We start from the raw sequence: 25126 nt of genomic DNA, 5'->3' as shown, positions 1-25126 counted from the left end.
CAAACATTTAAGCTAATATCATGTGTATTTGTTAATTTATGCAGACAAAACACTTCGATAAAATGTGAACTGTTCAGGGTTGAAAGTATTACAAGTAATCATTATACTGTTCTTTCAACATTTTTATATACATGAAAATTTTTCATGAAGATTTGGGAGAGAAAAATAACCAGCTAACTTATGAATATTGCTTATGTTAAGTAATACTATATCAGCTAAAGATCAATGGGCTGGTATTATTGAAGGAATCCCTTGCCAATGCAGATTTCCTTACCATTCTGCCAAGTGAACCGTAGCAGAGTCCACTGATCCCTTCTCTCTCTTCTACTGCTCTTTTTTTTTTTTTTAATATTTTATTGATTTTTTACAGAGAGGAAGAGAGAGAGAGAGAGAATTAGAAACATCGATGAGAGAGAAACATCGATCAGCTGCCTCCTGCACACTCCAAACTGGGGATGTGCCCACAACCAAGGTACATGCCCTTGACTGGAATCGAACCTGGGACCCTTGAGTCTGCAGGCCGATGCTCTATCCACTGAGCCAAAGCGGTTAGGGCTCTTCTACTGCTCTTATTGCTCCTCTCAAGCACCTACCAAACTCAAGAGATACATCACCACCAGAAACACTGCTTTCTTGAGCCCTTCTACAGAAGCCATATCTCTTTTTGAGAGAGTAACAGGGGGGAAAATGGTATTCAAGTCCTATTCATAACTGAAAACAAATCCTCTAAGGAAAAAAAGATGAGAGGGAAAAAAAAAGAAATTATAGGACTAAAGATCAGATACAGGGAAGAACTAAGTAGTCTGGAAACAGCCTGGCATTACCTAGTAAGTTTAACATACACAAACCCTCAGACCCAGCAATTTCACCAGAAAATATACGCTCTATGGAAACCTGTGCACATTGCCTCACACATGTATGCGTTCACAGCAGCAGCTTCAGAAACCAAAAACTAGAAAGAACAAATGTTTACCAAAGAACAGACCAACTAACTGTATATTATTCATACTATGGAATATTATGCAATAAGGAAAATGAAGACATTAGAGCAGCCGTGGGCAAAATACGGCCCACGGGCCGGATTCGGCCCGTTTGAAATGAATAAAACTAAAAAAAAAAAAAAAAAAAAAAAAGACCGTACCCTTTTATGTAATGATGTTTACTTTGAATTTATATTAGTTCACACAAACACTCTCCATCCATGCTTTTGTTCCGGCCCTCTGGTCCAGTTTAAGAACCCATTGTGGCCCTCGAGTCAAAAAGTTTGCCCACCCCTACATTAGAGCCACACAGAATAGTATGAAAAAGTTTAAAAACATAATATTGAACAAAAAATTTGTACACAAAAGATTATATAAATAGAATCACAAATTATGTAAAAAACAAAACTAAATTGTATTCTGAGGATATATACTTAGAGGGTAAAACTACTAAAAAAGAGTTAACTAGCCCTGACCGGTTTGGCTCAGTGGATAGAGCGTTGGCCTGTGGACTGAAAGGTCCCAGGTTCGATTCCGGTCAAGGGCATGTACCTAGGTTGCGTGCACATCCTCAGTGGGGGGTGTGCAGGAGGCAGCTGGTCGATGTTTCTCTCTCATCGATGTTTCTAACTCTCCATCCCTTTCCCTTCCTCTCTGTAAAAAAATCAATAAAATATATTTTAAAAAAAAGAGTTAACTAGCAATGTTGTATTTTTTTGCCCAATTAGTGATTTACACGGGTGTTCACTAATAATGTTATACCGTTTCATCACTTTAAGTGTATCATAATTTACAATGAAAGAGAAAGTGCCGCCATTACATTTTTTAAAAATACCAATTAAACAGGCTTCTATTAACCCAAGGCTATAATTTTAAACATTGTTTAAAAATCCCAGAGTTTCAAATAATCAATATGCAAAGGAAAATTTAAAACACAGCTCATTTTTTTGATGCACTATGGTTCAATGAGGAACTTAAAGTGCTATCACCAGACCCTACATGTACATAAAATGTTATATTTATAAGAAATAAGTCTCAAAAACATTTACTTCAGTTACAGATAAGACACCAAAATGGGGACAGAGGACTCAGTTTAAGTTAGCAAAGAGCACGTCTTTCGATAAGAACAATCAAACAAAAAAGTTTCCAAATAGCTATAAAAGTACAAGCGGCTTAGCCCTGACCGGGTAGCTAGTTGCTTGCAGCCTTATCCCGTAGACCAAAAAGGTTGCTCATTCAATCCCTGGCCCAGGAGGAGAAGAGTTGATGTTTCTGTTTCTCTCTTTCTCTCTCTCTCTCTCTCTCTCTCTCTCTCTCTCTCTCTCTCTCTCTTTCTCAAAAATTAATAAAAATATATCCTTGGGTCCGCTGGTGTGGCTCAGTTGTTGAGCGCAGTCCTACAAACCAGGAGGTCACTGTGTGATTCCTGGTCAGGACACATGCCTGGGTTGCGGGCTCAATCCCCAGTGTAGGGAATGCAGAAGGCAGCCAATCTATGATTCTCTCTCATCACTAATGTTTCTATCTCTCGCTCCCTCTCCTTCCTCTCTGAAATCAATAAAAATATATTAAAAAAACAAAACATATCCTTGGGTGAGGATTAAAAAAAATAAAGAAGTGGTCTACACAGAATACTTAACTTTCAAGTATTTTGGAAGTCCCTGTTTTTTTGTAATTAGAAGTATACTCTTACTATTTTAACAATTATGTATTAGTCTGAAACATGAAAAACAAAGATACATTGCATATAATACCTTTCTGCTGTGGCTGCTGCAATAAAGGCTGTGGTTGAGTCTGCAACAGTGGTGTAATAGAAGCTGCTGAAATCTGTGCCTGTAGCAGTGACTGAGGCTGGGGCTGAGCCTGAACACCAAATGTTGTCTGTGGTGCAATTGGCTGAAGTACAGCAGGAGGAGTCTTCAGTAAAGGTTGGGTTTGGGACTGATTCTTAACAAAAATAAACAAATAAACTTTTAAAATATGAAAGAAAAATCGTTATAAATCAGACAACTCAGTGACCAAGTTTCTACAATAGCTAACTCAATATTTCATATACCTGATTTGGTAGTGTTTGAATTCTTTGTGCATTCCATTTAAATGGCATATTAGGATTATATGTAGCTTCAACCAAAACTCTGTCACCCACTTGAGGGGTTTTCCCTTTGACAGCACTGGAAAAAAAAAAGTAAAAGCACATTTAAAAGAGTTTTCTCCAAAAGAGATTTACAAATTTGGTATTTTAAAGTACATTATTTCAAAAGCAAGGAAAGAAAAAGAAAAGGGGGAAAAAAAGTAAAGTGTATCTAACCCCAATATAGTCAACAAAAAAATAAAACAACCAGCCAGTGTAGTTCAATGGTTGAGCTCATCAACCTATGAATCAGTTCAGTTCGATTCCCAGTCAGGACACATGCCCAGGTTGCAGGTTTGATCCCCAGTGTGGGGCGTGCAGGAGGTAGTCTATCAATGATTCTCTCTCATCACTGATATTTCTATTTTGCTCCCTCTCCCTTCCTCTCTGAAATCAATAAAAATATGTGTTTAAAAAAAACATGTTTTTAGTATGTAGGTAATCCTCATACTTTGGGCTTTGGAGAGATAAGAGAAAGGCATATAAAATTTGCTTTGGGCTTTGGAAAGATGAGAGAAAGGCATATAAAATGGAAAAATAGGAGACCCACTTTCAAAAAAATCATATAGTAAGGTCATTAGAAATATATTTGAAATAGTTAAGGAAATTCACTAACAAAATACTATTTTGGATATGTTAGTTCACCACTCAATCCTATTAATATTTTAATTTTAAAATGTTTTTAGTACCCTGGCTAGGTAGCATCATCCTGATATGCTGAGGTTGTGTGTTCGATCAGCAGTCAGGGCATATACAAGAATCAACCAATGAATGCATAAATAAGTGGAACAACAATCGGTTTTTCTTTCTTTCTCTTTCCTTTCCTCTCTAAAATCAATTTTTAAAAATTTTATAAAAAGAATGTTTTTAGTTTATACATCACTAGATATGTCAAACAGAAGATAAGTTTTAAAAGGCATGTGAATATTTCAAACCCTAATTTCATTGTATTTCTAAACATGAAAAATTAGAAATAACTCACTCCTACAAAATGTTTATAAAAAATTCACATTACTAGTTCATTTAATAACCAAATTATAAATTCAGTCACATTCTCCATTAGAAAAGGTCATGGGTACAAGTATGACAAGCTGAATGATTAAAACATAAAATTATAGCTAAACCACAGTCCTTTGCACAATTAAGCAGGTACTATCGATATACATAATGTTAAATACAAAAAGGCATCTGCCAACACCTAACAAAGTTTACCTAAGCTGAAAGAATACATCTTCATCCACAAACCCAAATGTATCGTGTAGTTTTGTGACTACTCCTGTAAAAACACGCTGTTTCTGAGGTTGGGTTTGTTGCTGACTGGATCTTGGTGTTGGATATGATACAGTTATCTGTGCTGCAGCCTGAGGCGTAGATAGGCTAAGACTTGTAGGCAGTGCAACAGCTGGCTATAAAACAAAATCAAAATCAAATTAAGGTAGTGATTTGAAATAGTCTACAAATTCTCTAAAAATCAATTTTAAAACTCTAAAACAATAAAAAATAGTCTAGAAATTAAAAATAACTCAAAATGCTAAAAATAATTTATTTGAAGTTAGAAAAACACACCTGTACACCTTGAAGATAAGAATCAAGTTTAAAAAATAGGTCATTTGAGGAAAAAGATACTGTAGTACAATGAGTTTAAAGAGCAGTGCTTAACCTGGCTGGTATGGCTCAGTGGTTGAGCGCTGTCGGGTTTGCAAGCTTGATCCCCAATGGGGAGCATATAGGAGGCTGCCAATAAATGATTCTCTTGCATCATTGATGTTCCTCTCTCTCTCTCCCTCTCTGAAATCAATTAAATATATATACACACACACATATATATATATTTTCAAAGTGCTTATTTTAGTTTTCTCTTAAAAATTCAAAATCCATAGTGGCATCATAAAGACTCAGGAAAGTCCTATATAAGTGAATTAAGTCATAGAAAGGCCAATATGTATGATTTCATGTGGAGAGAGGCTACAATGCTTGGACATGTTATGGTCCGAACCTGTGGTCCCACGTGGCTAAGTGATATAAACTGCAGGAGGTACAGCAAGTAAACAAAGCTTGATTGGGTGCATATAACTGAGTAAGATTCGAAACCCACAAGAACTTTGTAAACATCTTGACCACGCCCTTACTTTGCCTCGTGGAATCTATACTAATAAAAGGGCAATATGCTAATTAGACCAGGAGACCTTCCGGACAAAGCCATGGTGGCAGGGCCAAGGCAGAGGCAGTTAGGGGTAATCAGGCCAGGAGGGGAGGGCAGTTGGGGGCGAGCAGGCCCGCAGGGGGGCGGGCAGGAGGGGGCTATCAGGCTGGCAGGGGGGGGTAGTTGGGGGTGAGCAGGCTGTTGGGGGGCCTAATTGGGGAAAATCAGGCCGGCAGGGCGGGGAGCAGATGGGGGCAAGCAGGCCAGCAAGCAGTGGTTAGGGGCGATCAGGCAGGCAGGTGAGTGGTTAGGAGCCAGCGGTCCCAGATTGCAAGAGGGATGTCTGACTGCCAGTTTAGGCCCAATGCCACAGGGGCCTAACCCGGCAGTTGGACATCCCCTGAGGGGTCCCAGATTGGAGAGGGTGCAGGCCGGGCTGAGGACACCCACCTCTCCCGTGCACGAATTGTGCACAGGGCCACTAGTCTGGCTATAAAATAAAGACTCGGCTTGCAGGCTGTAGCGCTGTCTCTCCATCAGAGAAGGCAGTGTCCCACCCAGCCCCAGCTTTCTTCTCTTGTCTGTCTTTTCTTAATCCTTCACCGCTCCCTCTCAGGCTCACTGTGCTGGTGCAGCACAATCTCACTCATGTGAAATTAATAAACACACACAAAGATCTCAAAGAATCAGAACCAAACGGTGGCTGCCAGACGAGTGTAGGGGAAATAGGTGAAGGTGGTCAAAAAGTACAATATTCCAGTTACAAGATAAATAAGTTCTGGGGATATAATGTACAGCATGATGACTATAGTTAATAAAACTATTGTATATTTGAAACTTGCTAAGAGAGATCTTAAGTTCTCATCAAAAGAAAAAAAATGTATAACTATGTGAAAGTAATTATTTAATCAAATTTATTTTGGTAATAATCATTTTACTATATATATATATATATATATGTATATATATATGTGTAAAATCATATTGTACCTTTAAACGAATACAATGTTATATGTCAATTACATCTTAATAAAACAAGGAAAAAATAAAAATGTTAACACTTGCATTGGTCTTTTCTGGCACAATTAAGCATGACTAACAACACATTGATTAAAATGTCTGCATAGAAATAGAAATAATATCAAAATAAAGGAGCAATCATCTGATTCTTCAAGTCAAATCATGGGATTTGTTTTACACCTACTCAAGAAAGATAGTTTCCAAGTTCAAAAATTTTTTTAAAAAAGCAGCCCTGGCCCACTTGGCTCAGTGGATAGAGTGTCAGCCTGCGGATTGAAGGGTCCCAGGTTCGATTCCGGCCAAGGGCATATGCCTGGGTTGCAGGCTTGATCCCCAGTGGGGGGGCGTGCAGGAGGCATCCAATCAATGATTCGCTCTCATCATTGATGTTTCTATCTCTCCTTCTCCCTTCCTCTCTGAAATCAATAAAGAAATATATTAAAAATAAATAAATAAATAAAAAGCAAAGTCCTATATTCGTACAGTAAAAGAACTCAGCATTTCTTAAACTATGATCACAAAATTATTTTCTTATGAAATTTCTTTAACATTCTAACACACTAATTGTTTATGGGCAGACTTTGGGAAACGTTACTCTACGAAAAGACAAAATTTTACAGCTTTTCTACTTAATTTGGAAATTCTACTATTAGAGATTGAAAATATGAAACATGTTCGATTTTGTTTCTTTAATAATAACAACAAAGTTTGAGGTTGATTGCCCATTTGAAGTGTACTTTAAAAAAAACAACTAACAGGTTCAAGACTAAAAAGGTATAAAAGGTTATACAGTAAAGAGCTCCTCTCCTACTCCTATTCCTCAGCTGCTCATTTCCCTAACCATGGGTGCAATAAATATTAGAGATTCTGCTTTCTTTTGAACAGTTGCACAGTATTTCACTCTAAGTACATACCAGGGGTCAGTGAACTATGGCCCATGGAACGATATTCAGCACAGGACACAGGTTATTTTTGTACAGCATACAAGCCAAGGATAGTTTTTACACTTTATAAGGGTTATAAAAAAGAAAAATGAAATGCAAGAGATTTTCAGTGACCCATAAAGCATAAAGTAAACATTACATATCCAAAGTTCAAAACCTTAAATTAATTTTTTTTTAAATTGATTTCAGAGAAGGAGATAGAAACATCAATGATGAGAGAGAATCATTGATCAGCTGCCTCTTGCATGCCCCCTACAGGGGTAGCACCCACAATCGGAGCATGTGCCTTGACATAGTTTTCAACCATTACCTCCTGGTTCATAGATCAAAGCACAATCACTGAGCAACAATGGCTTGGCTGAAAACGTTTTAATGTTACTAAAAACTAGGTTGATAATGTAAATAGTTACTTCACCTTTAAGGTCAACCTTAAAAAGATATGTAATGTGTACAAAAATTTCCTAAAAATATTCGTACAAAGAAAATACAAATGCCAGTATCAGTATTAAGTTTAAAATAAGGCCATATACTAGTATTTATTCAATCTAGATCACAACTCAATCTGCAATCAAAAGCCATATAAAAAAACATACTTTTCATTTTTATTTAGCATAGTGCTAACCTAGTATGTGAATCCAAAAAATATTCATTTTTCAACCCCGTTAGAAAAACTTTGCTCTATTCTTCATTCAGATATCCAAAAGAAAGTCAAACTAACCTGTGTTAAAAGGGTCTGCTGAGGTTGCTGCAACTGAAAAAAGAAAACACAAAAACAGGAAAGAAAAAAGAAAAGGGTCAATCAAAATTGTCTCATATATGCTTTCTTCATTTAAGAAAAAATTCCTATTATATGGCTACTTCTAATTGAGAAATATGTAAAAAGTAACAGGTCATTAGGTATAAAGTTTCCTACAGATACTTCCAACAACTGCAGATCTGATAGACTATAACTCACTCATTCAAAAAAAGAAATTCATCTTTTTTTATTTTATAAGAATAACACCCACAGAAAACCTCCCTAAGTCCCTATTGGGGAAGATTTCTAGTTATGTCATGTGTTAATTACCATGTTACAGAAATTATTCAGTGGAACAGGGGGTCCCTCGGGGGTGAGGACGACAGAGTCCAACGCGCTGGGGCACTTGCATGCACGACTCCGGAGACCAGGTTCAGAGACACACATCTAAGTTTATTGAGGAAGTACAGCCGTATATAAAGGGATAAGCAGCCAATGCAATAGGGACACGCTTCCTATGTTATCCAATGGGCGTGAGGGTTGGGGCTAAGAGTAGGTGGCTCTTGGAGATCGGTCAGGCGGGCGTTGCCACTTCCTGGTGTGCCAAGGAAGCATGTATGCTGGAGTGTGCTCACAGCGTTGCTTCAGCCGCAGCACTGAGATATCTCTTGAGCTCTTCCCACATCTCCCCCTTCCCTTTTAATAAGCACCTGCTGGATGTGGATAACCATAGCTTGCTGTGCATCTATTCTTTGAATCATGGAGTAAAAGCAATGAAACAAGCAGAATGCAAGGAGGCCTCCTGCTGCTAGGATGGCCCATACGAATACGTTAGCAGGATTTAACCAGGTTAGACGGCTGAGGGCATCACTTAAGAAACTAAACTCAATGGGTTTCGCTCAGGTATTGTTGATTCTTAGGATTCCTCGCTGGAGCTGATAGGTGCTGTTTAGGAATGCCTGGCTGAAAGGACCTTTAAGGAGATTTGCTAACTTTTTGCACTCCCAGGAGGCATTCCTCACTGGAATGGGCATTACACAGATGGCAGCGTATCTTATACACATTAGGTGTGTGATATTTGCCATAAATTATCGAGGTCTTCTTGGATTAAATCTATTTGTTGTTGTAAATTGAGTAACGCTCCCCATATCTATTGGTTTATTGTTGCTTGTGTAACAAAGGCTTGGGCCATGACCTCTGATAGGGAGTTTAGACTCTGCGCTGTCAATCCCTCCTGGGCTAGGGAAGTGATTCCTGTGGCCATACCTGCTATAGCGGCTAGTATGGCAGAGATTATTAGTATCACTAGTCCTACAGCCCTTTTTTCTATTTTCTGGAATTCTTTATGGATTATTAGTTCAGCCGGCCCGTCCCAGTCGCTGACTTCTACTGGAACCCAGAGTAGCGAGGGGGTGCGCATGGCTAGAGCGTAGGCATTGTTTGGATTCCAGCAATTAGATAGTACACAAGATTGCTGGGTACAAGTAAAAGCGCTACAATTGCTTTGTAAGAAAAAGAAGGGGGGGTCTCACACAGGGCCAGTAACTAAAACTATGAGTGGCATTGGGGTTGATTGCGATGTTGTTCTCCCATCTACTTGCCGGCTTTTTCCAGGTGCCGTTATATAGGCGGGCCCCTCTTAGGCCAGTGAAGGCTCTTTGATCAATACATGCATTGGGCCCGCATAAATCCCACCGCCCGAATTGGGAGTGCAACCTCCGTATGGGGTCTCTTAGTGCAAATGGTGTCATTCCCTTTCTTAACCATCTCCCCCAAATTCCCAGGGTGTCCGTCTGCGTGTCAGGTTGGGAGGCGCGGAGGCATTCTACCCAGGGGATGCTCATGGAAGGGAGGAGTACAGGGGGCGACTCCTCCAAGAGGAAAAGGTAAGGGCAGAGGGGTACTATGGAGGGGCTGGTGGAGACCCTGGTCCAGCTCGATAAGGCCAAGGGAAAGGTTGCATTAAGTCCCAGCATAACCCCCTCTGTACAGAAGTGGTTAGTACAGTAAAAGTCCCCGGTTTCATAAGGTGCTAGGTATATCCACACTTGTCCCAGGGTAGTCCCATTATCTAGAGTCCACTTAAGGAGGTTAGGGCTACTGATATTAGCCCATACCGTCCCGTTCCATGGCGATGAGACCGGTTCCGCTCCGTCACAGGGTAAGCCCACAGAGCAGTCAGACACTCGGACAGCGGGGAATTGTAGGCTGTCGGCACTGACAGGCATGAGCACCCCTGGATGAGATATGGCTGCCCATACATGTTGTGCTCGCGCCTGAGAGTTCGCTGTTATGATGGCACACATTAATAGGAATAATGTTCCTGCTGATGGATTGCCTTCTGGTGCCATGCGTGCAGCTTGGTCCTGTAGATTCTTGATGTCTCCCCAGGTAATGTTGTGGGCCCGTCGGTGTCTTGGTCGTCTCCGCCGCCGGGGCTGGTTGTCCTCTATGGTCAGGCCCTCCCTTTCCTCTACCGGGGGTGATGGTGATGGTGCTCTATGGCTCATCGCTGGTGGTGCAGGGTTTGATGTTACGGGCAGGAATCCACATGTAATTTTTCTCACCTTCTGGAAAAATACAAGCAAACCCTCTCCCTTGAATTAAGAGTGGGTCGGGGCCCTTCCAAGCCCCGGTTAGTGGATCTCTCCACCAGACCAAAGGGAGAGGCGTTGGTATGTCTCTGAGACCTCCCCAATGTTTAAAAATGGGAGGAAGACCGTCGGGGTCAAAATGAAAATAATTGAGGGTTATGAGAGCCTGTAATAGTTGCTGTTGAGGTGTTAATCTTTGGTCTATCTCCCCCCCCCCCTTTTCTTTAATAAGCTGGACTTTTTAACTCTTTATTTTGTCTTTCTATTATGGCTTGCCCTTGTAGGTTGTATGGTATAAGCCTCGCTAGTGTAGCAGGGGCCATTATCTGTTTTAATTTCCCAGGGGAAGCCTAATGTTAAAAATGCCCCATTGAGGGTTGCTATTATGTGGTGAGTCTTTTCACCTGTGTGAGCTTGAGCAAACATGGCCGCAGAGCAAGAGTCAATGATTACATGTACATATTTGAGCCTACTGAAGCTGGAAATATGGGTCACATCTGCTTGCCATAAGGCATTGGGTTGGAGCCCCCGGGGGTTGACCCCTCGTGGCTGGAGGGGGCCTAAAGGCAATAGGGGGCCGCAGGTTTTGCATGCCCGTATGAGATGCTTGCAGCCAGAGAGGGTTAAATGAAGAAATAGCTTGTGCAAGCTAGCTGCCTCTATCTCTGGATTGTTTTTCCTCTTGTCTTCATGGCTAGAGCATTCCTGATAATTCCTCTCTGTTGCAGGAACCCACATGGTCTTGGAGTTGTTTTCTGAAAATATACGTATTCTTGACCAAAGGTTAATAAAGGAAACTTTACTTGGGGTTCTATTTATTTTTGCTTAAATGAATTTCCTTTGGCTTATTTTGACACCACGTATGTTTTAATGGGTGTCTTGCTGTTAGCATTACAAATGAAAAAATTTTTCTAGATGTAAATTAGTTATAGGATATTTTTCCTTACATGGTATTTTTCCACTATCCCCCTTTTTTTAAATTTAATTATTAGGAGACTTTTTGGAAAATTTATAATGCAGTCTAGATAACTTTAAATTTTAATTTTTTGCACAAAAATATGACTGCTTTAGGTTCATTGCATGTTAAGCAATTTTTCCATGAAATGTAAATTTTGGTTAATGCTTCTCGAGCCAATTTTAATTAATCTGAAAAGTTGATTACTATTTTACTGTCAAATTTAATACTCTAATGACAATCTTAGTTTACACTGTAAATATTAGTGGAAAGAATTATTTTGCATCCTTAAGAAGGCCCTGAGCATTCCTGGTGTTAGGCTGGATTTAGATATAGCCAAGTCTCTGTTTTCTGGGTACTGATTTCGGCTGGGCATGGAAATTGGGAAGCAGCCATGGGGGCAGGAGACCTCCCTCAGAAGGGGCGAGTGTTCAAGCCCCTGCATAATTGGGGGGGAGGGGGCGATGAGGATCTGTGCCCCATCTATGTTGGCCCCCAAGTTCTCTCCTGAAGCCCCTCTGCAACTGTGCCTGTCTTAGGTCGTTCCTCCCAAGGAATCTTACCCGTCTCTGGCTAACCAGCCATCCTCCGGTGCCAAGCAGGGTGATGTGAGGTTTAGCTCTGTCTCCTTGGTAGCCTATGTCCCTATGGCCTCCACAACTAGTAACTGCCTTGGGATCCCCTCGCCTGCTGGCGGGGCCCCAGCATTGAACATGGGGAACCCAAGTTTCTTCTCCAGAGGGCCCAGCTCATGCCATTGGGCAAGAGATAGATCCATGGTACCAGCCACTATGAGGCTTCAACCTCAGAATGAACAGAGAGCTCAGGCAATAGCTGTGGGCAATTGGAAGAGGGACCCCATTGGCAAAAAGGGCAAGAGAGGTTAATATAGAATGCTCAAGTGCCTTCCCAGGGGGCCTTTCACACAGTGGAAGGGATTAAATCCTTTCATGTCCTTATTAAATTGCTGCCAAATATTTAAAGAATTAGTTTGTAAGCTTGTTTGGAATAAATGTATAATATACTGTTGTAAAATATTAAAAATTATTAATGAGCTTTTGTTATTTTAAATTATATCTTAAAATTCTACTGCTGTATTTTAAGAAATATTAAACAAAATAACTTGTTTTGCCCTTTCTTAGAGGTAAAAATCTAAAATATATACTTATTAATTTTTATTTGATAAAGCTATCCATGTGATTTCAAGCATATTAAATTGGCTTTATTAAAAATCCTTTAAGAAGAGAGAATAAACTATTGAAAACATTTCAGGGACAATGAAATGTCTCAAAGTTATTCCTTGGTTATAGTTTTGAAATCTAATTTGAAGGACCATTAAATATATATGTGTATATATGATTTAAAGATTATATACTTTTTGTAATTATTAAGAGATATCAATTAAATTAAAACTGATCTTTGTATATAAAAATTTCGGTTGTGATTATAAAATTTAGTCTCTTTTTAATCAGACCAATGAGTAACATATTTTGAATTCCGAATTTTTCAGAGAAAGCACAAGATTTTCTTAAAAATAAATTTATATACTTTAGGCATTTAGTTACCACAATTATAATTTTTCCCAATTTAACTAGAACTTTAAACTCTTAGCTGGCAAGATAAATATTCAGCAATTCTTTAGATTAATAAGAGCAGGTGCTTCCTTCCTTATGTAATTTTAAGTATACTGTATTAGTCTAATTTATTATCAGAAGGGTTAAAGAGAAGAAAACAGGACAGAAAAATTTGTTTTGCTTAGTAGCAGCTTTGCGGCCTTGAGTCCAGCATAGTTCAGATAAGTAAAAATTAACAAAGAACTCTCTCCCTGCCAACGGCCTTTTTCTTTTTTTTCTGTATTAACCATTTGGATATTGGGGATATTGTTGTAGATCTGGTGGCATTTGCTGCAGCTGTGGGGTTAACATTAACAGGAAAGAGTCCAGGGGTCTCTAGCCCTAAAGACGTCTTTGCTCTATCTCTCTGGCTACACATGGATTGATATATCCCCATCCATGGATTATCATCCATGTCCTCCACAAAAGGATTACTTGGGGGCCGCTGGGCAGTTAAACTTTTTGTTCGCTTTGCGAGGGGAAGGGGGGGGGGGGGTGACTCTGGCAGGAAGCCTCCTGATGAGACTCCCCTGCTTTCGCCTCACTAGAGGTTTTTTCTGTCTCAGTTTCAGTTTTCCTCGAGCTTTGAGAAACTACTTTTGGCTTGTCGAAAATGGCCCAGAGATCTGTGGTCAGGGCAGAGGGTCTTCTGTTCCCCGCCTGCACCAATGGTAGCGGAGAGAGCCTCCGGTGTGGGAAGTGCAGGCTCGGGCGGGGCCCCGCTTAGGCAGGCTAAGATTGCTAAAATAGCAGGTGTGAGAGAAAGCGGAAAAATCTTTCCCTCATGGACTTCTGCTGATCTTATCCTCTGTAATGCTTTCTCCCATGTCCTGGGATCCCAAATGGGGGCTTCTAGCAACCAAGGGTTAAATGCTATTAGGACATCCCAGAGCTTTTGTAGCTCCTTTTCAGTTACTTTTGCTCGCCTACTCTGTAACAACGCATGAAGCGCGCGAGCCTGAGGGGCTCGGCTGAGGGGGGAAGGTTTCCCATCGTTACAGAGGGTCACTCACCCGTCCCGATGTGCCGGGATCCCAGTTCGAGGCGCCAGATGGAACAAGGGGTCCATCGGGGGTGAGGACAACTGAGCCCAATGGGCTGGGGCGCTTGCATTCATGACTCCGGAGACCAGGTTCAGAGACACACATCTAAGTTTATTGAGGAAGTATAGCCATATATAAAGGGATAAGCAGCCAATGCAATAGGGACACGCTTGCTATGTTATCCAATGGGCGTGAGGGTCGGGGCTAAGAGTAGGTGGCTCTTGGAGATCTGTCAGGCGGGCCTTGCCACTTCCTGGTGTGCCAAGGAAGCATGTATGCTGGAGTGTGCTCACAGCGTTGCTTCGGCCGCAGCACTGAGATAAATCTCTTGAGCTCTGCCCACAATTCAGTATCATCAATATGCTAGTTGTATCAAAATATCACTGGCTATCCAATTCATACATTCATACATATGCCCCTAAAATGAGAAGCACTCCTGATGGTCTGATTTGCCACTGCATGGGAATTATAAAAGACAACACAGTCTGACATAATTTTTCAGCAATAGCTAAGTATAGTATTACCAAAAAGTAGAAGGAATTGGTATAAAGGGGGAATTTTTATTTTTAAAGAATTACATTATTTTTTTTACTATATTTCTTCATTGATTTCAGAGAAGAAGGGAGAGGGAGAGAGATAGAAACATCAATGATGAGAAAGAATCATTGATCGGCTGCCTCCTGCACACCCCCTACTCGGGATCAAGCCCACAACTCAGGCATGTGCCCTTGGCTGGAATTGAACCTGGGACCCTTCAGTTTGCAGGCCAACACACTATCCACTGAGCCTAACTGGCTAGGGCTAAAGGGGGAAATTTTAAAACTCTGGAATAGAAACTTGACTTAAGCTAGGCTAAAAGAACTTCATATATGAAGTTCTAATTCAAAACACTCAGTTTACATGGAATCATCATGTATTATAGGTTAAATTTAGCAAGTTACTATTTTTCTCTAAGTCAAAAATCAATGATATTCTGTTATCCGATATAATAAAAGGTTAATATGCAAATTGTCACCTTGAGAGTTTGACCACCCAGGAGTTCAACCACTCGCTATGACGTGCGCTGACCACCAGGGGGCAGCGTGGAACAAAGGAAGGCCCCAGTTGGCAGCTGGGGGAAGGAAGACCCCGATCGCTGGCCAGGCCTAGGGACCCTACCCATACATGAATTGTGTGCACTAGGCCTCTAGTTCTTCAATAAGAAAATTTGTAGGGTATTCTTGGTTTTGTTTTTTAAAGAATACTCAATGACCTGGCTGAGTGGTTCAGTTGGTTTGAGTGTTATCCCATGCACCAAAATGGTTGCAGGTTCTATTCCTGGTTAGGGCAAATGCTTGGGATTCAGGTCCAATACCTGTTTGGGACCCATACAGGAGGCAATGAATAGATGTTTCTCAGATCAATGTTTCTCTCTCTCTCTCACTTGCTCTAAAGATCGATAAAAATATATCCTTGGGTGAGGATTAAAAAAATATTAAGAGTTTTTTAATTTTTTAGGGATCAGATAGGGAGAAAAGATAAATTTTCACTTTTGTTTACAAAGGTGTAATCTATTAAATTGTTGTAGTTAAAGATAGTTTAAGAGAGAAAAAAGTTCCTTATATCTATAAATAAGAACTTAGAAGTTTCAAACAAAAAGGCTATAAAAATTTTGTTTTTTCATCAGTTCATTCGGTCCCATCAAATTCTTTTTCTGTTTAGTGTTTTTATTGATTTCAGAGAGGAAGGGAGATAGATAGAATCATCATATGATGTATCATTAATTGGCTGCCTCCTGCACGTCCCCTACTGGGGAACGAGCCAGCTACCCAGGCATGTGCTCTTGACCGGGATCGAACCCGGGACCCTTCAGTCCACAGGCCGATGCTCTATCCACTGAGCCAAACTGGCTAGAGCCCATCTAATTCTTGTTCTGTTTGATCTTGGGTTGGTGCTTTTATGAACCCATCAGCTTCTCCATTAGTTCTAGAAATCCCTACTCAGTCCAGTGGTATAATCCTAAAATTATTTAACACATTGTTTGTGGGTAGTTTTTATTGTGCGCTAACAGGTGGCGTGGGTCGTTTTTGCTAATTTTTTGCGCAAATGGCAACGTTCAGTAAAATTACGATAACTTTAGTTTATGTATTTATACGTTACCCGCATTCTACCGCTAGTCTATAAAAAACGTATTAATACGTGTCCCGCACTCTACTACACTGGTAGAAGGTATAAATACGTAAAACGTATAAATACATTTCCCACATACAATGTGTTAAGCAATGTCATTAGAAATATGTACTCCAAAGTGACTGTCATAATCCTCTCCACGAGTCTCTGAAGCAGTTCTTTGTTGAAGATGAAGCACTTCAGCTGACTGGAAGAGCTTTCAGGAAAGCCTCAAAGTAAAACAGTAACCTTGCTGGCTTTATTAGAGGTCCAGATATCTCAGCAATAGGCTTCTAAGTTAAGAAAACGTGGTTTTAAATTCATTCATCTGGACAGAATAAAAAATTTTTATTAAAAAAAAAAGTAATGCCTTTTTAAAAAATATATTTTTATTGATTTCAGAGAGGAAAGGAGAGATAGAAACATCAACGATGAGGGAATCATTGATCAGCTGCCTCCTGCATACCCCGTACTGGCGTTCGAGCCCGCAACCTGGGCATGTACTAGAATGTGCCCCGACCAGGAATCGAACTGTGACCACCTAGTTTGATGGGTCAATGCTCAACCACTGAGCCACGCCAGCCGGACAGTAATGCCTTTTTTTCAGTCAAAATAATTTTGAGTATTGGTATTTTCATATGGTTCAACCTAACACGTAATCTTTAGTAATATATTTCATTAACAGTACTGAAATAAGTCTAAGGGTGTTTTGAAAACAAGACAGCCAGCTTTAACATCAAGCTCTTGTCAATTTTTGGAAGTTTAAAGCAACTATTTGTGGTATATTGTAATCTTCAGAGAAAATGCAATGCTCCTAAAACCCCAAAGGACTTAAGCCAAGGATAAAATTGGGGCATGGATCTAGCAATGAGAGCTTACAGACTGAGAAGCCTGTTTCTCCACAGTAGCTTTGGATCCAAGTTTTTGGTCCCCCTCTCTTGTATCCTCTTATTCTTTCCTGAAGCTTTTTAAAGGCACTGAAAAGGAATGAAGACTACCTCTTAACCCTGGAAAAGTCTAGAATGGGTGCTTAGTCTAGAACATATCTAGATTTCTGCAGGGAAAATGCTTTTCCTTGACAAGCTTCTTTCTTAGCTCTTCCTACATCACAGATATGAGACCTTGAGAAACACAATTAGAGTATAAGCCTAGGGAAAAGGGACCAAAGAAACTTGCTTTTAGTCGGGAGTTTTCAAATTGGGAGTAGGGTTGGAACTACAAGAGTAGGTTTCCTCCCATTTTCAACAGCTCTATTTTAGTATTTTGTGTATTGGATTTCAGTATACAATATCATTGGGAAGAAAAGGAGAGGTTGTGTTGTTTTAAAAAATAAAGGCTGAAAGCCAGTGTCTATCTAGGGTTTAGGTTTCATATGGGAAAAAAATTTTCATTTTCACATGTAACCTAGTACAGCACAGGAGGACTAGAGGCTCCAGACAGGAGTATTGGGGACTCAGAAACAGAGTGATTCTTTCTAGATTACCCTCTGCATGCTTTCTTAGAAACCTGTGGCAAACACTGGCTGCTAGTTAAAGATTTGGGTTTTCAGGACCTCTCTCCTATCGTTCTTTTCCTTGAAGACATTCCTTTTTTACATACCCCAAAAGAATTCAAATCACACATTAAGGTAGCTGACAGGAAATAAATTGTATATGAATTAAATTTGAAAAAAAAACACTTTTAAAAAATCAGTTTTTAACATGAAAGATGTAAACTAACCTGTTGTTGCACACTATACAAGGCCTGCTGAGGTTGTGAATATTGCTGAGGGAAAAAGATTTTTTAAAGAAAAATATGCATATTAGTTTTATTCATTATCAAAAAGCAATATAAATACAAGCATATAAATATATAAGCAGAATTATACTAAAATTTTCTGGAACAGCTCAATGTCATCCAAAATAAACAAAATAGTGATTATACTCTGGGATCCAACAAGAACTGAATTTTGTTCAAATAATTAAGATCTCTGAACTGCCCAATTTAAGAGTTTGTCTATGCAACTATACTCCAATGTCCTAGGCATATGTAATTTTTATCTCCAGAAAAAACAAAGCATAATAAGAACCCACAACCGTTCATTCTTTAAAAAGTGAAGGTGCCTACCCTTGTTACACAGATTTGATAGTTTTCTATGTCACATATTAAAACCTATTAGAGATTCACCTGTTGCAATGCAGCTGCTGCAGCTGCGGCTTGTTGCTGCAATGCTGCAGTTTGAGTTAACTGATAGTTTGCTGGGGTTTGCGTGGTAAGGCCTGCTGCCGCCAATGCAGTTTGCTGTGTATAAATGGTAGGAGATGCTCCAAGGAGTGATGGCTGCTGAACACCCAATGCAGCTAAAATGAGATTAAAAGGGGTGGGGGGAAGGGATCAAGATTATTTGGGTCCTTTCCAGGAATTTTCCATGACAGTTATGCATTATGGTCTGCCATGGTTTAATAAAAACACAGAGAAAAATTTTCAGTAATGCTTGTTGAATTTAACTGATTAATGTACCATACCAGATCCCAATGACTTTATATTAAATGTTCATGTAATGATAGATATAAGAAAACATTCATCTACAAAATTAAACTACAGAATGAACCTAACCAACCTTACCTAAACCAAGAGGCTAAAAGTATTCACAAAAAGTATTTTTAAAAAAAGAAAAACCATGTTGCTTGGAGGAGAGAGGGGGGAAGTATTTAAGGAAGAGCAAAAAAAAGTTATTTTACAATAAAATTCCTGTTTTATCTTGAAGCAGACGATAATAATTTACTAAGGGCAATGTTGCTGAAAGTGATCCATCCATAATACTTCCTATTGGACAGAATATTCACTTACCTTTACTTTGCATTAAAAAAAAATGTAAAACTGAAAACAGACAAAAGCAACACTTTAAAAGCACAAACATTTTTAATTATAGTGCACTACTGTACTGAGCAATGAGAGCTAAAATTAACCACATAGTGACTAAAAATGAATATTTACATAAGTCAAATAATTGGGTGGAGGGCTCATAATGACAGGTTTAGGTACTTAATGTTTAACGGATGCTTAGACAGGGCTAAAAGCTGAAGAGAACACAAGATTTTTCTTGATGCTTTTATGCAATTCCATTAAATGCAAAAAAGCAATCTATTAAAAATTACAGTCTAGCACTGCACTTCACCAAACTGTATCTCCTGAAACAATAACTAGCTTGCCAAGACATTAAAGTTTGACAAAAAGGGGTCCAAGTTTTAAAAAATATAAGAAACAGTGGTCCTGCCCTGGCCAGTTTGGCTCAGTGGATAGAGCATTGGTCCGCGGACTGAAGGGTCCCAGGTTCGATTCCGACCAACGGCACATGCCCAGGTTGTGGGCTTGATCCCCAGTAGGGGGCGTACAGGAGGCAGTTGATCAATGATTCCCTCACATCATTGATGTTTCTATCTCTCTCTCCCTCTCCCTTCCTCTCTGAAATCAATAAAAAGATGTATTTTTAAAAAAAGAAAAGAAAATAAAAACGGTGGCCCTAGCTGGTTTGGCTTGGTGGATAGGGTGTCAGCCTGTGTACTGAAGGGTCCCGGGTTTGCTTCTGGTCAAGGGCATATGCCCGGAGTTGTGGGGCTTGATCCCCGGTGAGGGGCGTACAAGGAGCAGCCAATCAATAATTCTCTCTCAACGTTGATGTTTCTATGTCTTTCCCTCTCCCTTCCTCTCTGAAATCAATAAAAACATGTTGCCCTGACTGGTTTGGCTCAGTGGATAGAGCGCTGGCGTGTGGACTGAAAGGTCCCAGGTTCGATTCCGGTCAAGGGCATGCACCTTGGTTGTGGGTACATCCCCAGTAGGGGGTGTGCAGGAGGCAGCTGATCGATGTTTCTCTCTCATTGATGCTTCTAACTCTCTATCCCTCTCCCTTCCTCTCTGTAAAAAATCAATAAAATATATTTTAAAAATACATATCATAAAATAAAAACATGTTAAAATGTTAAAAAACAAACCAACAGTAAATTAAGCACACATTTTTACTTCAGAATTTCTTAGAACTTTTAATATGCCACCAAAAATTATAAATCTCAAAGACATTACCATAAAAGCAGTATTTGCTCATGGAACACTCCCTTTTCCATCTTGCTTGCATCAAGAATACCTTGAAAAATTGCTGCTCTGCAGCTATTAGTTAATAATCCTATAGAAAGAATATTATTCTTTATAGGAACAGAATAGAGAACACTAATGAACTAACTAAAGTACCTACTCTACAATATCCCAGAAAATCTTTAGGAGTGTGATATTCACCATCAATCAGTTGTTTAAGAGTACAGAGTAGAGAGAGAAACCAAGATGGCGGCATAGGTAAACACCGGAAATTGCTGTCTCCCACAACCACTTCAAAAATACAACGAAAAGACAAAATGGACATCATCCAGAACCACAGGAAGGCTGGCTGAGTGGAAATTCTACAACTAGAAGGAAAGAGAAAAGCAAACTGAGACTCAGAGGAGGTGTGAAAGTAAAATGCAGAGGTTCGGAGGCGCATGCAGCATGGGCTGGCGACTGAGGACAGGGCTGTCTTTTTGAATCGGGAGGGAGTCACAAGCCCCCGACGGCTCTGAACTCCAGTTCTGGGTGAGTCTCTGGGGACCCAGACTCATACAGGGTGAAACTGGACTGTCTGGCAGCAGGCAGAACTCAGAACTTGAGGGTGGCTTTCTCTCAAAGGTGCTTGCAGCGATTACCGAGATGCGGGGCCCCTTAGGGCAGGGCTGAGGATCAGCCATAGGTGCTTGCTCCACCCTGTTGATTCCCTGAGACCCCGCCCCACCGAAGCTGTGGCAGAGGGTTTGCATATGAGTGCCCTGGCCCTTTGCAATCTGACATTTACCTAGCAAACTGCAGCTGGGCCAGACAGACACAGAACTTCCAAGAGAAGGCCCAAGGCCCCACAGCAGCTTGCATTGCTTCACAACTGGGCCTCATTTGGGCACCTCCAAACCCCAAACAAGGAAGGGGAATCTGCAGATCTCTTTGTAGCTCCTGCTGGGTAGCCTCAGGCAAAAGCTAAATTAGCACCTCCTTAGATCCAAGAGCCAGTGTATCCAGTGGTCAGAGTGGGACCATCCAATTACAACTCCTCAGATCCATAAGGGACAAGCTCAGGGGGCAGACTCAATGAGCACCAAAGCCCCACTGAAGCAAGTCTTGCCCCAGAAGGGTGTCTTCAGCACAGAAGTTCTCCCACCGTAGACACAGCTGACTCTCACAGCCAATTGGCCTGGAGGTCAATTCCTCCCAGTGATGCCTACAACAATCAAGCCTTAACTACAACAACACTGTGCACAAAGCCCACAAAGGGGTGCACCAAGAGTGTCCACCTCAGGTAATTGGGGAGGCTGAGCCACTGGGCCCTATAGGACACCTAGCACACAAAGTCACTTTACCAACACAGGGAAGCATAAGAAATGCAGAGACAAAGAAACAGGTCACAAATGACAGAAATGGAGGAAAGCAAACGACTGGATAAAGAGTTCAAAACCACACTTATAAGGTTTTTCAAGAATTTTCTAGAAACCGCCGATAAATTTAGTGAGACCCTCAAGAAATCTAGTGAGACCCTTGAGGTTATGATGAAGGACCAACTAGAAATTAAGCATACACTGACTGAAATAAAGGATATTATGCAGAGTTCCAACAGCAGACTAGAACAGCCGTGGGCAAACTACGGCCCGTGGGTCGGATCCGGCCCGTTTGAAATGAATAAAACTAATAAAAAAAAAAAGAGTATACCCTTTTATGTAATGATGTTTACTTTGAATTTATATTAGTTCACACAAACACTCCATCCATGCTTTTGTTCCGGCCCTCCGGTCCAGTTTAAGAACCCATTGTGGCCCTCGAGTCAAAAAGTTTGCCCACCCCTGGACTAGAAGATCGCAAGAATCAAGTCAAAGATTTGAAATACGAAGAAGCAAAAAACACTCAACCGGAAAAGCAAAATGAAAAAAGAATCCAAAAATACGAAGATAGTGTAAGGAGCCTCTGGGACAAGCGTACCAACATCCGAATTATAGGGGTGACAGAAGACGAGAGAGAGCAAGATATTGAAAACCTATTTGAAGAAATAATGACAGAAAACTTCCCCTACCTGGTGAAAGAAATAGACTTACAAGTCCAGGAAGCGCAGAGAACCCCAAACAAATGGAATCCAAAGAGGACCACACCAAGACGCATCATAATTAAAATGCCAAGAGCAAAAGACAAAGAGAGAATCTTAAAAGCAGCAAGAGAAAAAAAGTCAGTTACCTACAAGGGAGTACCCATACGACTGTCAGCTGATTTCTCAACAGAAACTTTGCAGGCCAGAAGGGAGTGGCAAGAAATATTCAAAGTGATGAATGCCAAGAACCTACAACCAAGATTACTTTATCCAGCAAAGCTATCATTCAGAATTGAAGGTCAGATAAAGAGCTTCACAGATAAGGAAAAGCTAAAGGAGTTCATCACCACCAAACCAGTATTATATGAAATGCTGAAAGGTATCCTTTAAGAAGAGGAAGAAGAAAAAGGTAAAGATACAAATTATGAACAACAAATACACATCTATCAACAAGTGAATCTAAAAATCAAGTGAATAAATAATCTGATGAACAGAATAAACTGGTGATGATAATAGAATCAATCAGGGGCTTTGAAAGGGAGTGGACTGACTACTCTTGTGGGGGAAGGGGGTGTGGGGGATGCGGGAAGAGATTGGACAAAAATTGTGCACCTATGGATGAGGACAGTGGGGGCGGGGGGTGAGGGCGGAGGGGGGGGGGGTGGGAACCGGGTGGAGGGGAGCTATGGGGGGGAAAAAGAGGAACAACTGTAATAATCTGAACAATAAAGATTTAATTAAAAAAAAAAAGTGTACAGAGGAATTTTACTTAAAAATAAAACAAGCCCGGATGGCATGGCTCAGTGGTTGAGTGTTGGCCTATGAACCAGGAGGTCACTGGTTCAATTCCTGGCCAGGGCACATGCCCAGGTTGTGGGCTCGATCCCCAGTAGGGGGTGTGCATGAGGCAGCTAATCAATGATTCTCTCTCATTGATGTTTCTATCTCTCACTTTCTCCCTTCCTCTCTGAAATCAATATAAATATTTAAAAATAAAAATAAATAAATAAAAATGAAACAAACCAACAACGAAGGCAAAAACAGAAAACAAACAAGTCCCAGAAATCATGTTTGGGATTCCGGGAAATTACAAATTATTCCCTACAAAAACACTGTTCACAATTTAAAAAGGAGAAAAAAAGAAGAGGAGATCCTAAGGTGGGGGGGGAACCTTCTAAATATCCTATATACATAGTATTAAATCCTTACCATATTAATCTTTAAAAATACATATATTTTGCCCTAACCGGTTTGGCTCAGTGGATAGAGCGTCGGCCTGCAGACTCAAGGGTCCCAGGTTCTATTCCAGTCAGGGCATGTACCTTGGTTGTGGGCACATCCCCAGTGGGCCGTGTGCAGGAGGCAGCTGATCGATGCTTCTCTCTCATCAATTTTTCTAACTTTCTATCCCTTTCCCTTCCTCTCCATAAAAAATCAATAAAATATATTTTAGAAAAATAAAATAAAAATGCATATATTTTATTGATCTCAAAGAGAGGAAGGGAGACAAAGAGAAAGATAGAAACATCAATAATGAGAATCATTGGTCAGCAACCTCTTGCACACTCCATAGTGGGGATAGAGCCCACATCCGGGAATTGAACCATGGCCTCCTGGTTCAAAGATTGATGCTCAACCACTGAGCAACACTGGCAGACTACCCCATTAATCTTTCCTCTTTTACATTTAAGGTAAGTCAGATATCACAGATGGGCAGAAAGAAGAAACCAGGACTAACTAAATGTATTTAACAGAAAGAAGTGAGGAACATCTTAACACCAATGTCCGTTCAAAATGAGGTTAATTGCAATGAGAATAGAGAAAAAGGTACTGAAATCTAAAGCACAGATTCTAACTAGTGTATCCTGTTAACCTTCTGAACTTGTATGCAAAATTTCAGATCAGAAATTCGCTTTCATCAGATTTTCAAAAAAGGTTAAGAACCACTGTTCTAGGATAACAGAAGCAAAATTCTCATGTAAACACAAAACAGGGAAAGATTCTAGGAAATGTTATTACTATTTAAAATTACAAGCACCTCCTTCACCCACCTGAGCTCTGACCTTAGATCTGCTCTGTTGCACTCTGCTGGTACCATTTCCACAACTTTGGAAAGTACTGATAATTGCCACAGAAAAAGGGCTCAGAGCCAGAAAGTCTATTTTTTTCCTACAGCTTTTCTAGGTGTTCTGGCCTCACTCTTGTGTATATCTGAGAAATTATCCTTGCATATTTGCATATAGCTTTCTTTAGTCTTATTATTATAATCAAATTCTCAAGATAATTCTGTAATTTGCAAAGCACAAAGTTATTAACCTCTGATTTAATCTTTCTGTCTATATAAGTGGCTAAACACTTTTCAGCAAGAGAACTTTTCCAATTATCCATATTGGAAAGTCTGTTCATTTATTTGATTCAGTATGACTGTTGAAGGTCTCATGACCCACCTGAAACAAATATGCTTATCATTATATATCAATACTTCTACAAACTTATGAAATGAGCCCTAAATGACCACAGGCTACTAGGTAAATATGTAAATTTAAGAGCTGTTTTGTTAAATGTTCAAGGACAAATGTAAAATACATTATTTTCTAAAATGTAAAATCAGTTTCATATGACTGAAATGTTCATGTTATAACATACTAGTAGCTATTATACACTGAATGAACAGACTATTTAAACCCAA

The 25126-nt window shown here is 40.1% G+C and overlaps 1 protein-coding gene across 1 annotated transcript in view; it reads right to left on the bottom strand.

Annotated features, from left to right (window-relative positions):
* CCAR1 (cell division cycle and apoptosis regulator 1) overlaps window positions 1-25126 on the bottom strand; it is a 61449-nt gene that overhangs the window by 31895 nt on the left and 4428 nt on the right. Inside the window, 8 exon segments of the mRNA XM_036336916.1 lie at window positions 2735-2927; window positions 3037-3151; window positions 4324-4517; window positions 7937-7969; window positions 10072-10524; window positions 14130-14264; window positions 18027-18071; window positions 18474-18646. Of these exon segments, the coding sequence (XP_036192809.1) occupies window positions 2735-2927; window positions 3037-3151; window positions 4324-4517; window positions 7937-7969; window positions 10072-10524; window positions 14130-14264; window positions 18027-18071; window positions 18474-18646 (1341 nt within the window).

This window comes from Myotis myotis, unplaced genomic scaffold (assembly GCF_014108235.1).
Source record: "Myotis myotis isolate mMyoMyo1 unplaced genomic scaffold, mMyoMyo1.p scaffold_m19_p_15, whole genome shotgun sequence".
Lineage (NCBI taxonomy): Eukaryota > Metazoa > Chordata > Mammalia > Chiroptera > Vespertilionidae > Myotis > Myotis myotis.
This window is presented reverse-complemented; position numbering and strand designations above follow the sequence as displayed.